Raw genomic sequence first — 15,386 nt, forward strand, 5'->3', positions numbered from 1 at the left:
CACACTAAACTTTTTCCTTGTGCAGCATGATGTCATGATGTATTTCATAGAACTGATTGTGTTTCTAAATGTATAAAATATTGTCTTGTTATTGTTAACATAAGCAAAGTGGGTTGAGTGTTTTCCAGGTAAAAAAGGTCTATGCTACTGAGTGAGCTCAAGAAATTATCTGATGACAATATGTTTCAGTTTGAATACAAAGAGAAAACTATTTTGAATTGGCTAATTGAGAATAAAATTAAAATTTATTGTGCTTATTCACAAGGTGGATAAATAGTGAGAATGCACATTAAATTATAAAACCCAAAATTGTGCAAGACAGAAAATGGGAAGTCATGGGTTCAAGCCTTGCTCATTGTATTGATGGAAATGAAAGTATGAGAGGTAAAAATAAAAAAAAAAAAGAAGCAGAGACAGCTTTTAACCCACATAAAATTTCCACAGGTCAAACCAAAAAGGACAACTGGCCAGATAAACAGATGAATCAATACATGTTGTCACTAACACTAAATAATTCACAGGTGACAGCAACCTGGAAATGGTTCGCTTCTCCACCAATAAGGACCAGTGGATGTGCAGTTGTGATCTCAGGGAAAATCTTGCAATGATCAGTGAAATGGTTGAAGAGTGTGACAAGAGTGGGGGGCGTTTGTTTAAGGCGCATATATGCCAGAGATTTACTAGATGAAACTTGTAACTACTTGCAAAAGAAAATAGTTTACAACATTCTAACACTGTCTACACCGGTGCACAAAAAAAAAAAAAAAAGACAAGAAACAAACAAAAAACACGAGAATTCACCTTGATTTTTTCGTTCAGGAAAAATGAATTGTCACAGACACGTCAGGTTCCAACATCCACCAATCACAGCGCACGCCATCCCCAGAGTACTGATCACCGCCACCTGCACCTCATCATTGCACTCATCAGCAGCACCATAAAGAGCACACACACACAGCACTCCATGTCCGGTCTTGTTTGCATATACTCATGTTAATGCTTACCTCAAGGACTCCTCGCGCCATACTTACCTGTCTCCAGCGTGTCTCCTTCCCTCTGTGTGCCTCGTCTCCTGTGTGTGAGAGCTCTACCCATCTCCAGCGATCTCCAAGCTCCAGCATGTGCACATCTGAAAAGGAAAAGGACAGTAACTATCTCCATTCTACTCATTCATCCATCTACTATTACATCTCTGCTTACCTGTTTACTGCCTGCCGCTCTTCTGGTGTCAATAAACTACAGTTACCTGTTAACATCTGTGTCTGACTCCTGTGTACCGTAACACGAATAAACAGCTGGAATATTCGATATCTATGTGAGTGGGAATGAAACTCCCCTTTCCTCTGATTGATCAGCCGAAGATTGTCATGCTGTCATCAGTTCTTCCTCATTTCCACACAGCAGAATAATAGTCCTCCTCAGCTGCACTCTTAATGCATCTTTTTCTTGACACAAGAAACACTTTATTTAGTGTTTTATTGTCCTCTACTACTCATGCTGTTTATATTAGCTGCAGAATTACATATTTTGACTGATCACTTATTATCATTTATTATTTCATATACATAGAATAATATTTGGCAAATCTTTCAATATTATTTCTTTCTATATTCTTAAATTAAGAAGTAAATGCAGCTGGGTTTCTTTGGTTTAGTAAGTCTTAAATCATTTCTATACAATTCCTCTTTTTAAGACAATAGTTTTCTCACTCTTCTTTTCTTTTCATGCAAATGTAGGGCAGGGCTTTTTCTGTGGGGAATTGACCGTTCGCAAAGACCCGCCACCTTTAGTTACTGTTGCTATGTCCGACAAGCCATGCCGCTCTCACACCACACATCATGTTCTCACGCAGTGAAAAATACATCGTGGAGCAAAGAGGACACTGACAACGTATCGACAGACGAGACAGAGCAGGTTACTTTTGATATGAAACAAAGTTACAGATTTCAAATTTTGTAATTTTTAAAGAAATTTAAACAATAAATACCATTTTGTGGCTCTTTAATGTGTCGTGACAGATCGCTGTAGCGCCTCAGATCAAGCGGCTTGTGAACCGATCATCTCTTTCTACTAGTTCATTTATAGCATCAAATAAGCATGAATGAACATTATAAGGAATGTTGTTTCAACTGCAGAAAGATGTCAGTACACACTATTTTTCAAATCCATCGACGTTAATCTACTAACTCCCCTGACTGCTGTGACGGTCAAAATGGCGCACTCGGCATTATGAATGGTTAGATCACCTGTCAATCAAACCCCCCGCGGAGGGTCAATTGATTGGATGGTTGTGGTTTGCTATTGGTGAATCTCGCTGCAAGAGAGAGGGGAAGTTATTACAAAAGTGAAAATACACCAACAAAAAAAAAAGAAGAAAAAACAACTTTCAAAAAGAGGGAAAAAATAGAGAGAGAGATTGATAACAGCAGTCAGAAGAGAGAAAGATGTCAACTTTACCATCACTCCCACAACACCCTCACAGCACACTATTAATTAATTTATTCATTTGTGTGTGTGTGTGTGTGTGTAATTTGATGACAAGGTAATACAATACTAAGTATAGTGTTATAAATGTACATACATAAAAAAATGAAAATATAAAAAACTTTGCAAGATTTACAGTGCTGATGACCATTAAAACGCATCATCACAGTCCATGAAAAGGGTCCATAATGATGTGCACCAATAATCATTCAGAATAAATACTGAAATTTCATAAAAAACATGAATTTTCCATTTTGATTTTAAAAATTGAAATTTACTGTTTGTTTTTTTTACAATTCCTAGAACACATTTCTCAATACTTGTCACTTTTTCAAAACTCTTCACATAGTTCTCTTAAACTTTCATCTTCACAACAGTTAAATTCACATTCAAAATGAACTAAAACTACCAAAACACTAAAACTACCAAAACACTTCATTCATTGTTTCAAATCAAGTCATTCTACCCCCCCCCCCCCAAAACAAACACACTTTGTCACTCAAAAAACAATGACCTAAAAACAATAACAAAAGGAGCTATATGTTTGTGTCTAAGTGAGAAACAAATTCATGTAAATTAAAAGATGTAATCACTGAATGCATTTTGTGCCAAAACATTGATAAATGATCCTCAGTTTAGCCCACACAGACTGATGTTGTGCTCACTGTGTGAGGAGTGTTGAAAAAGTGACCTAGTGATTGTAAAAATCAAATCTGTAATGGTTTACTAGTGTTATTTACAGCATCATCCGCCAGAGGGCGCCAAACAGCCAAACGTGTGAATGAAACGTGATTTTCATCTACAACACTATTAACACACACTCACTATATGCTTTATTAAACCTCTGGTTTACGGTTCCCCAAGTCACGAGCTCTTTATGATCAGTCACTGTTGTTTGAAAAAGCATCTACTAATGAATAAATGTGGGTGATATATGCTGATTAACAAAATTGGCTGTCCATGTTGAGCACATGTTGATAGATTACATTACTAGTTAGACACTGATGTAATAAATAGACACTAAACATCACACATTTGGCACACACACAGTTTGTTTTTGGTTTGGTACACACATTCTCAAAGATATCTATATCTATATATATATATATATAGGCACTATACCCCTGCATATACTCTCTATAACCTATTTTAAAAGGGCTGTCAACTGACTAAAACAACTAATCAATTATTTATTTATTAATTTATTGTAGTTTAGTTACATTGTTACATTTATTCAATTTTTTAAGGAAAGTAAACAAAATACAGTATGTGTAAAAGTTGTATTTACCATTTTGTGAGGAATGGAAGTTATAAATTTACAGTCAAATTATATTAACAAGATAGCATTATACATAGTATAATATAGTTTATTTATACTATACATGTTAACTAATTTTAATATATCAATCATGTTTAATCAAGAACTTGTAGGTAGAAATAGAATATTTATTAGTAGTAAAATATAAAATTGTATGCACAGTTTAACTGTATACAGTATGTTACTGTGTACACAGAGGTAAATAATTCATAAATATGCTTTTAGAAACAATAGCAAGATACAAATCTACTAGTAGTTCACTCTTTTTAATTTTGCCCAAGCTGTGAAACAGGCCTCCATCATTTAATGTTGTAACTGCTTGATGACACATGCAGGCGTTACCAGTTGTGCCTCCGATTTCTCATCCTCATCGATAAGATGCTGAATATAACACGAAGTACCCACTAAAAGATGGCCAGTGGTCTGCATACTGAACAGAGTCCATCTTAGGGCTTCCCTTTTAACAGAGAGAAAACAAGAAGAGTGAATCATGAGCCTTTCGTATTTACTCTCTTAGATCTTTATATATTAATGTAAATTACCTTTTTAAAAGACAATTTATTTTTAAAATATACTAATCTATTGTTTTAATCATTTATTACTGAGTGCACTTCAATAAAATTTTTGTCACATAAACCCTAAATATAAATAAATATAGAATATATTATATGTTTATCTAAGAATACACATCATTTTAAAAAATATATTTTACTTTATTTCTATCTGTTGCACCAAAAGACAATATTTAATGTATACGCTGCCCTCCAAAAGTTTGGAAACACCCCTGGCAAAGTGTGGTTTTGGGCGATATCAGCATAAATCCTTATCATTTTTTGGTGCAAATACATTATAGTAACTTGCCATTATGATTGAAGACCAGCAATAATCATTTTCATTTTGATTACATAATAATGGCAATATATACATGTCAAAGTCAGACATGCCCCTTTGCCAGCTGTGATGCTGGTTACTGGTTTAAACTTGGCCCAGGTTTGTAAAAGATCTTTGGGTCAGCACACCTTAATAGCTTCAACAATTGATTGCCAATTGAGTTTAGAATACAATGAACCAATCAGAACCCCGTTTAGGTCAGATAGCTGCTAATGCTGGATATTTTGATGAAGTTTTTTCTATGTACAAACTGTTTATGTAATACAATATGTTTTCATAGTTTGTGTTGTCCCTTATCAGTGCAAAATTATCACAAATTAAAAAGGATTCATGCCAATATTGTCCAAAACCCCACTTTTCTAGGGCGTTTCCAAACTTTTGGAGGGCAGTGCATGTAAAGCAGCTGAATGAGTAGGTACTGTATAAATCTCTACAGTGGCACACAAAGCCTTGGTTACTGACAAATCATCTCAGGTTGCATATGCTACATGGTTCCCTGAGAAGGTGAATGAGATGCTGCGTCTTGGTGTTGACGCTATGGGGAAACACCATCAGCATGACCGGTGTCCGAAGCACGTGTAAACAAAAGCCAATAATCATTGGCAGATGGCAGTCCATGGCGTCACATGCGGAGTATAAAAGGAGAGCCTGAGTTAACACTACATCAACTCTCTTGAAGGAGATGCGCAGGCAAGCCCGAAAGCATGGCAATGAGACACAGTGTCTCGTTCCTCCCTGACGTCTCAGGGAACTGGGTTGCATTCGTAACCTGAGACGTTCCCTTTCGAAGTGGAACTTTGACAATGGTGTTGAAGTGGTAATACCAACTACACCATGCTGAAGGAATGCCTGCCCTACTAAGCGGTGAATATGCACAAATATAGTGGGCATAGCACCAGATGACTCTATGAAATTCAACTGGAGTTCATCAAGTCCAAGGGCGTGCATCCTATGTGACTTGCAAAAAGCCTATATAGTGGCCATACTCCAATATTTCCAGGCTCTAGGGGAAAAAAACAGTATATAATGCAAAAAATAATATACAAAACAGTAATATTACATTCAATGTCTTGAGGATATACATGTTCATTCATAGAAAGGTTTGTCTATGAATTAATGGAAAGAAGTACTTTTTATGGGCCTTACAAGACTGTTTCAATAGGGAATGCAGCTGAGAGTGAACTCTCCCTAAATTCCTTTTTGGTCTTAAAACCGTCTGATCTTGCTGGTCTGTCGTTGTTGCCATGGTAACCAGAGGCCTGTTCTGCCTTTTGGGGGTTGTTCACAGACACCCTGGCACAGTTGTGTTGTTGGGTGAGGGGTCTGTTGGATTATTCACTAGCCACTAACATCTTATTCCATCCAGTTTGAAGAAAGCAGACAGAAAATAAAGGTTGTAATCATAAAAAAATGAAATCACTAAAAGTTTATAAATTGATTCACTTAGTTTGTTTAAATTTGTTTTAGGTTACATTTAATTAAATCGCCCAAGTTTGTGTGCCATCTTTGTTCGCAGTCATGAATATAATATTTGTTGATCTCAAGAAAGCTTTTTTGTTGTTGATATCGTAAGAAAATTAGACTTGTCTTAACTTATTTTTCCTGTGATTTTGAGAAAACAGGGCAAAAAGTAATAAAAAGGCCTGTGTTGACTTACATACTTTAATTGTTATATTGTTAATCAAACTACAGAGCTTCTAATGACACACATGGAAACGCAAATGACACACACAAACTTACCTTAGCATCCTTTTTGCCTTATAGCACTGCAAATCATATGAAACAGAGTACAATCCATACAAGGTTGCCTTGTATATTTAAGCAGCCAATAAAATCCTGTGGATGGTTTTTGTAAAGATCAAAGGTCACTTTGGCTACATCCTTCCTCGGCTGTTTCCAGCCGCATCCAGGATCACTCTTGGTCATATGTCTCTGTGTAGTAATAATAAGGAGACAAAAACAAGATTTCACTTAAATGTGGTATCAGGTATTTCAGTCAGAAACTCAAACTTTTCAAAGAAAGATAGATGGGGAAAGGGGGATGTGTGCAGGAAGAACATGAAATAATAATGAAGAATTCAATCAAAAGTGTAATTTCCTGTTATATGCTCCAATGCCAGTTACTTATTTATTTTAATAATAATAAATGTTTAATTTATATAGTGCCTTTCCACAGCTTAACAACGCTTTACAATGGTAATACAAAAATACAATGCCTGGCCAAAAAAAAAAAAAAAGTCGCTGTTTGGATTTAAATAGGCAAATGCTTAAGAGTCTATGATTGGAACATTATTGCAGTCATCATATGTTTGGCAACAGTTCTTCTAACCCTAATTGATGGCGTGTGTAGCTCTTCATTTCTTAAACATCCATGTAGGAAGACATATCATGACCATATTCCAGGATGACAATGTCAAGATTCATCAGGCTCAAATTGTGAAAGAATGGTTGGTAGGGAGCATGAAGAATCATTTTCATAAACAAAATTGGCACCAGACGTTAAATTCATTGAAAGTCTTTGAGATGTGCTGGAGTAAGACTTTACAGAGTGCTTGACTCTTGCATTGTCAATACAAGATCATGGCCAAAAATTGATTAATCTCTTGATGAAAATAACAGGTGCATCATTTTCTTGGTCGAGATCTTGTATTGTCAATGCAAGAGTCAACTGGCAGCCCTAAAAGTAGCCAAATGTTAGTGTGATCTATTACCTATGCACATCATAAACCTGTGTTTTAGGTGAGTACCGGATTTGTTGATGTTTTAAAAGGTAGGTATCTTGAATATGCTGCCTCCTACGAAACCTCATTTTGGTCAAATTCTAAGGAACCACTGAATGTACCCTTCGTTGGGTGATTCCTATGACCGGGAGGAGGACATGTTCAGTTCACTTAGTTTTGTTTTGGCCATGACATATTAACTTGTCGGAATGTGATAATATGTAGAAGGCCAACAAGATATTAATTTACGGGAACGGACAACATGTCGTGGCCACAAGATCGATTTGTCGATGTAACGACATCCTTATGTCGTGGCCATACTATTGTGAAGTTGTGGCCTCAAGATCCTGGCAGCAATTAACCTCAGGCCTCAATTCTGTATAAAGCTACTCTTTGATTTTCATTTTTTGATCTGGTGTAGAATCACAAAGATAATTCCCAAAATATCATAAACAGTTTAATCCATATCTTCTCTGAAATTCAACATTAAAGCTGTCATTTCATCTCTTAGCTCCACTTTTTGCTCTTTCAGTTGCGAAAATTATGCATTTTACATTCCATTTCTGTTATCACGAAACCCACGACACACAACAAACACAGCTCCGATCACGGCATCCTCCATTCCACCAGTTTTTAGCATTTGTAAAATGCCGCACTTAAAGACGGCTGCTGTCGGCCGCTTCAGAGTTCCTATTCCCGGATGTGAACGCAACCAGGAAACACGGTCTGGGTTAGTTCTAAATTACTTCTCAGGGTAACTACTACTTAGTGGCTAGTTCCTATAACTGAGTTCCTAGAGCTATTCAGTGCGAAAGCCCCTAATCTGATTATGAAGAGCATGCACTGGTTGCCTAGGAAACATAAGAAGAATCACATGACTGAGATGCTACCTATATAGAGCATTCCACATTGATCACTTGTGAGGTACTGACATACCATGACCTTTAAAGAGGTTTCTTAGAAGAAAGGAAGGAACAAGGCATCTAACTATTGGTTTGGAGCAGAGCCTGTGTGTTAATGCATGGCATGTGTTAATTCATGGTACTTCCTAACAGTGCAGGAGGGAAGTGACAATAAAAACATGACATGACTTAAGATATGCTTTGAGAAGGTGTCCCTTCTACTCCAGTCTTCACACTTACCCTGTGTACTTTCATTCTGACCCTGGAAGGTGCCTCTGAAAAAGAAAACAAGAATGTGACCTTTATGTGTGTTTGACACCTATGCTATGGTTCACTACTTCCCACTTGTACACAGGTTCACACTTCAGATAATCAATCAAAAATCTTTGCCTTTTAGACAAATTCGGTTTGTTCTGGAACAATAACAGATTAATAAGACCAAATATTGCCCATCTGATTTACCCCAAATTGAATTATATCTCATGTTTGACCAATATACATAAGCAGCAAATTCCAGAAGGACTGGCCGAGATAAAGATGTTCTCAGCGGGTACATGAGCACTGAACAGAGCTCACATCTCTGAACATGTCTAAACAAATTTTCACACGTTAAAAACTGACGTGCGCATGAAAATTTGTCCAGAGTTTTACATCATCAACCCATACACGACTGTGAGCTGCATTATACGCCGGACTGAAATGGTGGCTAACAAAGAAATCTCTAGCATTAATTTTGATCACGGCTTGTCTTGAAAAACAAGTCAATTTGATGATCGTTCGTAGGAGAAGTCACACTGCAGGACTTGTGCGCCAAATCTTCTGACACTGCCAGAATTTCATTAGAGGTCAAATTTGATTGCAATTGGTCATTAATTGGCTGTCGGTGAACATGTCAATCTAATCAAACAAAGACTACAGATTTTAGCCAAGGATCAGAGGAATCTTTTAGGATTTTCAAAATTTGAAAGAATCTATGATTGGTTAATTATTACAGTGATTACTATGTTTCTAACATGTTATATGTTTGGGAACAGTTCTTCTAAACCTAATTGATGGAGTGTGTAGCGTTTCATTTCTTAAACGACCAGGAAGACATATCATGGCCATATTCAATGGTGCTTGACTCTTGCCTTTGGCTTGCTTAGTTGGGGACACTTGACATTTGATATTCAATAGTATTCTTGACATTTATTCAATAGTGCTTCTGATCTGCCTGCATTGACACTATTATTTAAGAGCTGCTGTGCAGCCAAATTATGTACCAGTTATCAATGTAAAGCTGCTTTGACACAATCTGCATTGTAAAAAGTGCTATATAAATAAAGGTGACTTGACTTGACTCTTGCATTGTCAAAACAAGATCTTGACCAAAAATCGATGCACCTCTTGATGGAAATAATATCACAACATTTATTTCCATCAAGAGGTGCATCAATTTTTGGTCAAGATTTTTTATTGACAATGCAAGAGTCAAGCACTCTGTAAAGTCTCCTCCTGCACATCACAAAGACTTTCAATAAATTTAAAGGTCTGGACTCAGAGGTGCCAATTCATGTGTGAAAATGATTCTTCAAGCTCCCTCCAACCATTCTTTCACAATTTGAGCCTGGTGGATCTTGACATTGTCATCCTGGAATATGGTCATGATATGCTATACACTCCATCAGTTAGTGTTAGAAGAACTGTTGCCAAACATATAACATGCTAGAAACATAATAATCACTGCAATAATGATCCAACTATAGACTATTAAAGGTGCTAAAGAGGATGTTTTGTTTTATACATTTTTGCAATATTACTTGAAACTGTCTTTACTAACTGATAAAAGACTATTTATTAGTTGCACTGAAAGTAATAATATTAAGATACATCATCTGTGCACGAGGTAGGGCCTTAAAAACATCAGCCAATCGTTTACGTGATCATCACGTAAACGATTGGCCCTCTGGCTTGTCAATCACTGCCGTGACGTTCCTTGTGAGAGACGAGCGCGGCTGCGCGCTCCAGTAACTTTCCACACTCCACAGGCGCCGCATGCAATGTTTTTGTCAGGAGACAGGAGTAACAACTGCAGATTATGAGTTACCTGCGGTGAGTCCGACATAATGAATCCAAAAAACACGACACAGCGAATGCCGGTGGTAAACACTCGTGTTCCAATACTTGTGCACGAGTTTTGGGAGGCGTTCCTTTGAAATGAGCTGTGAAGGAGGGGGGTTGTTCTTACGCATGCGCTCATTTCAAAAACTCACTAACAGTCTTTGGTTTCTCAGTCGACGAAAAAATCCTCTCTATCACCTTTAAGCATTTGCCTATTTTAAATCCAAACAGCGACTTTTTTTTTAGCTAGATATATGCACACACACATATTATCTCAAATCTCCACCTACACAGAATTCGTTTAAAATATTATAGTCAATATCAACAAAAATGTTTTTGTGGTGTTGATCCAGAACCTCAGTTTAAAACACTGACCTGCTGTGGGGCCCACTTCTGTCCTTTCCCTAAGACCATGAGGACAGTGTTGTCCTTTAAGGTCTGAAAAAACTCCTCTGTATCCACTCCAGTTCCATCCTCATCCAACACCACAGCACTGACACAATTCATGTGGAATACGTCCATCACCTAGAAAGGAAAAATCATACATTGAAAGAGCTTTGGAGCAACTGTGATGGAATAACCATGTGTCCATGTGTCCAACATTTGAATGATCACATGTATTCATTCACTGTGGTTTTCAAATACTGAGGCAGCTAACAATACACTCTAAAAAATGCTGGGTTAAAAACACCCAAGTTGGGTTGAAAATGTACAAACCCAGCGATTAGGTTGTTTTAACCCAGCGATTGGGTTGTTTTAACCCAGCGGTTGGGTTAAATGTTTGCCCAACCTGCTGGGTAGTTTTATTTCCATCACCTAGAAGGGAAAAAATCATACATTGAAAGAGCTTTGGAGCAACTGTGATGGAATAACCATGTGTCCATGTGTCCATGTGTCCACACTAACCATGTGTCCAACATTTGGTTTGCCATACTGCAAACCAGAGCATGCAAACAAAATAGGCAAACATACTTTTCTCATATGTCTTTAAGATCTTTCTTCAAAGATAAAGGTTTCATAAAGAAACATAATAATTCTTTCTGATTCTTTTTGCTTCTCTGATCCTTTTAATTCCTGTCCTCACCTTGTTCTGTAGGTCTCTTAGGTCACCTGCCATGATGCCTTTCTTAATCGAGCGATCAGAATCTGTGACTCGGAAGGGTCTGACGTGCTGAGTCCAACGTGGTAAGAGCTGCTGCGTCACCGAACCACAGGCTGATATGCATCTGTTGACAGTGACACACACTGAATCACAAAATGGCTTGCTTGAAATCTCAGTTCCCAGTTTTACACAAACAAATATAAAGAAGCTTATTCTAATTATAGATTAATAGAAGAAAAAAATCCATATTCAATGACAATCATAATCAAAACTCTGTTACTTTGACAGGGAGGTTGAAAACACATCAAAAGATTTCTTGGCATTGTCCATTGGAATCAACTGTATCGCTCCGGTAACCTTCAAAAATACAGTAAATAAATACCAATGAAATACATACAATAAATACATGCTTGTCTAAATACACACAGGACAAGAGCACACTAATACTGGGAACAGAACATCTAGTTTCTGTCCATTAAGACATATTTATATTAATTTTTTAAATTAAATTCATTAAATGTTTAAAAAGTAATTGTAAAGCTAAAACTCTAAACTCTGAATCTAAACACATAATACAGATAGATCTTATTAGCTTCTCTACTTCACTAGCTATTGTAAAAAGTATTACTTGTATATCTAATATTTTACAAGAAATCATAATCATAATCACATAATACCTTACAGCAAGCTCTTTGCCTCCGATTTGTGCTCTGGTATTGTTCCGGATTTACATTAAATCTGCGTGTCTGCTCTCTTTGTTGCCTTGGAGTATCATTGCAAAACTCATTTTTTTCACCTTTGCTCCACAATGACAGCAAGAGAGATTGGTCATGCTGTGTTGAGCAATAATGTCTAAGAGTCTCTCAGTTTCAGCTCACATCACACCAGAACATATTAAAGATATATTGAGATATAGTGTATGTTCTGTCTTCAAAAGAACTTCACTTCACATCCACTAGTAAGCTATTAACCTAATCATCTGCCAATCATTTGAGACAGGGTGTCAGAAAAAAAATAAGACACAGAAAGAAATATATATATATATATATTGCGAGAAGAGGTGAATGAGGAAGATTGGAGAAGGCATGCTTGGGGGATGCGGAAGCAGTCATGAAGAGGTGCCGCATCCCCAGGTAGATGAACCAGAAACAGCGGCAGAATTATTACAGAGAAGCAGCACTACTGTTGCTCATAACTCATTTTATTTTACAAGGTGCCAGCTGGAGGAAGACTGAGGAGAAGGAAATGCCAAAATGCTTGAACCATCAAGTACCCACAGTTGATATAGCTGCTGGTGTTTACTGTGTTTTATCAAGGGCAGGGTCAATGCAGCTAGCTATCAGGAGATTTTGGAGCATTAGCTTCCATCTCTGAAAAGCAATAAACATAATAATATGGTTTACTGACATGGTATTACTGTGCTCATTGGCCTGCCAACTCTCCTGACCTACCCCATAGAGAATCTGTGGGATATTGTGAAGAGAAAGTGAGAGACGCAAGACCCAACATCTGGAGAGCTTAAGGCCGCTTCGAAGCATCCTGGGCCTCCTAACACCTCAGCATGCCACAGGCTGATGCCTCCATGCCACGCCGATGAAGCAGTCATTTCTAAGGAGAGATGACTAACTAATTATTTGAAGGTTGGACTATGTCTAATTTTTTGAGAGGATTTGGTGTGCATCAGATCCCGAGTGTCATTGACAAATATCTTATCTTGTGAAATGTGTGGTCAGTACCGCTGCTCCTTATACACAGAGTACATGTGATCATGAATTTGAAAATGAGAGTGAATGTGCATTCAAAAGTGATTTCAATATCCCGCATATTCATAGCGGGTCCCTGATACCCACAAATGATATCACCATATCCCTTTAGAGGCTGATTTCTGGGCCTTATTTTATGAAATATTTTTTTAACTGACTGGTCTTGTGTGTTTTGTGTTCAAGGACTCTTATTGTGATATTCTATTGCCTTGCTGTTTCTGGTTTAATGTCCTGTGGTTTAGTTCCTATTAGCCTTTGTTTCCATAGCTGCCCTGTTACTATGACAACTCATTACATACACCTGTTCCTCATTAGCTTCTTGTTTGCCTGCGTATCCCCCTGCGTTTCAGTCTTCGTTTGTTGATTGTTGTCATTATAAGTAAGGCTGTTGCGTACCCTGTTACCTCATTTGATTATTCGAGTCTTCCTTGTTGGATTTATGTGTTGTGTGTGTGGATTATTGTCATCGGCTTTCCCTGTTTGGATTTTCTTTGTGTATTATATTTACTGCTTGCAATTAGTGATGGGAGAAATTAAGCTTTTCAAAGCTTTCGATCAATTGAACCAACTGCTTTGCAAAATGTTTCACTGTTTTGAAGCGTTCGAAACGCCACACACTGGTGACCCCTGCTGGTCAGAACAGTGGAAATGCAACAAAAACTTAGGCCAAACATGAATGAAAACACCTTTTACAAACCCATTGTAAATGTTTTCTTTAAAATCTATCAAATGCAATTATCGAATCATCTAATAAGATTAAATATCAAGCGTCGGTATAGTATGTGTTCTTTTATCAATTTTCAGGGCTTGTTTTGTTTGTTCCATTAATGCTAAACAGGCCAATAAGAGACTATTAACTACTATTATTCCTTTTAATTATACTAATGTCTAATTACAATGTCTAAAAATTTATAAAACTAATCAGAGATCAGGTAAAATGACACTTGGAGCCCTATTTTAACGATCTGAAACGCAAGTGTCAAAGCGCGAAGCGCAAGTAACTTTGTGGGCGGGTCTCGGCGCTGTTGCTATTTTCCCGGCGGGATAAATGGCTCTTGCGCCCGGCGCAAATCTAAAATGGGTTGGTCTGAAGTAGCTTCATTATTCATAGGTGTGGTTTGGGCGTAACGTGAAATAAACCAATCAGAGTGTCATCTCCCATTCCCTTTAAGAGCGAGATGCGCTCGCGCCATGGCGGATTGCTATTTACATGGCGTACACGCGATGAGTCAGTTAATAGGTGTGTTCGACATCGGCTGCGGCTGGATGCAACCGATCGGCGAGAGTATCCGTGTGCAGGCGGGGAGGAGCTGAAAACGGAGACATGAAGTCGGACACTTTCTGCTTCCCGTAGCGACGCTCGCGCTGCGTTTGCATACTTTATCACAGCTGAAGTGAAATAAATGCAATATTTGACTAATACCCTGATGTTTCAGAGACATTTTCATTTAATACTTTATGTACTGCTTACAGCGTCTGTTTTTACAAGAATAAAGTTCAGCATATATTATTTAAATGCCAATGTAGTGGGGTCTATGCTTTTTATCAGTTTTATTTTGATAAACATGACACAATATAACATCGCGACTACATGAAAAGAGATATAAAACTGATATAAAAACACAGATTTTTGAGCATTACTGGAACTGAAGGTGTGACAATAAACACGAAACACACGTGATCTTTGTCATGCGGTGAATCCGGCCAATCGTGAAACAGCTGTGTCGTCATCAGAGCTTGTGCAGCTCCTCTTTAGAAACTGCGCTGGCTGCCTCAGGTGGCTGATCTCGAGTCGCTCTCGTGGTACTTTGAAGCTATACGTCACAGTCACATGGTGTCGGCGCTGTCTCAAGTCAGACACAATTTCTTACCGGCATGCACTGCTTCAAGTCAGCCACCGATCGGACTGTGCGGCGCTGCATGAGCTCGAACACACCTAATATATATGTGTGTGTATTGGCACGATTGTTCAATTAATTAGCCAATTTCGTTCATCATTATAAGTAGTAATAGGCTGAATTGAAAATAGGTAGCCTAATTCTAATACACGCAATGACTATTCATCATTACATTTGTATATTTATGTAGCCTACACAATAATATTCT

General features: G+C 37.6%; 2 protein-coding genes across 3 annotated transcripts in view; both read right to left on the reverse strand.

Moving 5' to 3' along the window:
* Positions 1–1,810, reverse strand: part of LOC125274460 (NACHT, LRR and PYD domains-containing protein 12-like) — a 28,239-nt gene extending 26,429 nt beyond the window's left edge. Inside the window, exon 1 of one of the 2 annotated variants that reach the window (XM_048200881.1) lies at positions 802–1,810. The gene's annotated coding sequence lies outside the window, so the exon portion shown is untranslated. The remainder of the gene's footprint in view (positions 1–801) is intronic. The other variant, XM_048200880.1, reaches the window with a different exon arrangement.
* A 2,258-nt stretch (positions 1,811–4,068) lies between these two features.
* Positions 4,069–12,346, reverse strand: cidec (cell death inducing DFFA like effector c). The gene is given in 8 exon segments (XM_048200883.1): positions 4,069–4,259; positions 6,434–6,501; positions 6,503–6,623; positions 8,565–8,590; positions 10,791–10,940; positions 11,500–11,641; positions 11,798–11,874; positions 12,195–12,346. Coding segments are annotated over 7 exon segments (711 nt in total). The 5' UTR covers positions 11,848–11,874; positions 12,195–12,346; the 3' UTR covers positions 4,069–4,105.
* Positions 12,347–15,386: the final 3,040 nt, after the last annotated feature.

The sequence above is a fragment of the Megalobrama amblycephala genome, linkage group LG8 (genome assembly GCF_018812025.1).
Source record: "Megalobrama amblycephala isolate DHTTF-2021 linkage group LG8, ASM1881202v1, whole genome shotgun sequence".
Classification (NCBI taxonomy): Eukaryota; Metazoa; Chordata; class Actinopteri; order Cypriniformes; family Xenocyprididae; genus Megalobrama; species Megalobrama amblycephala.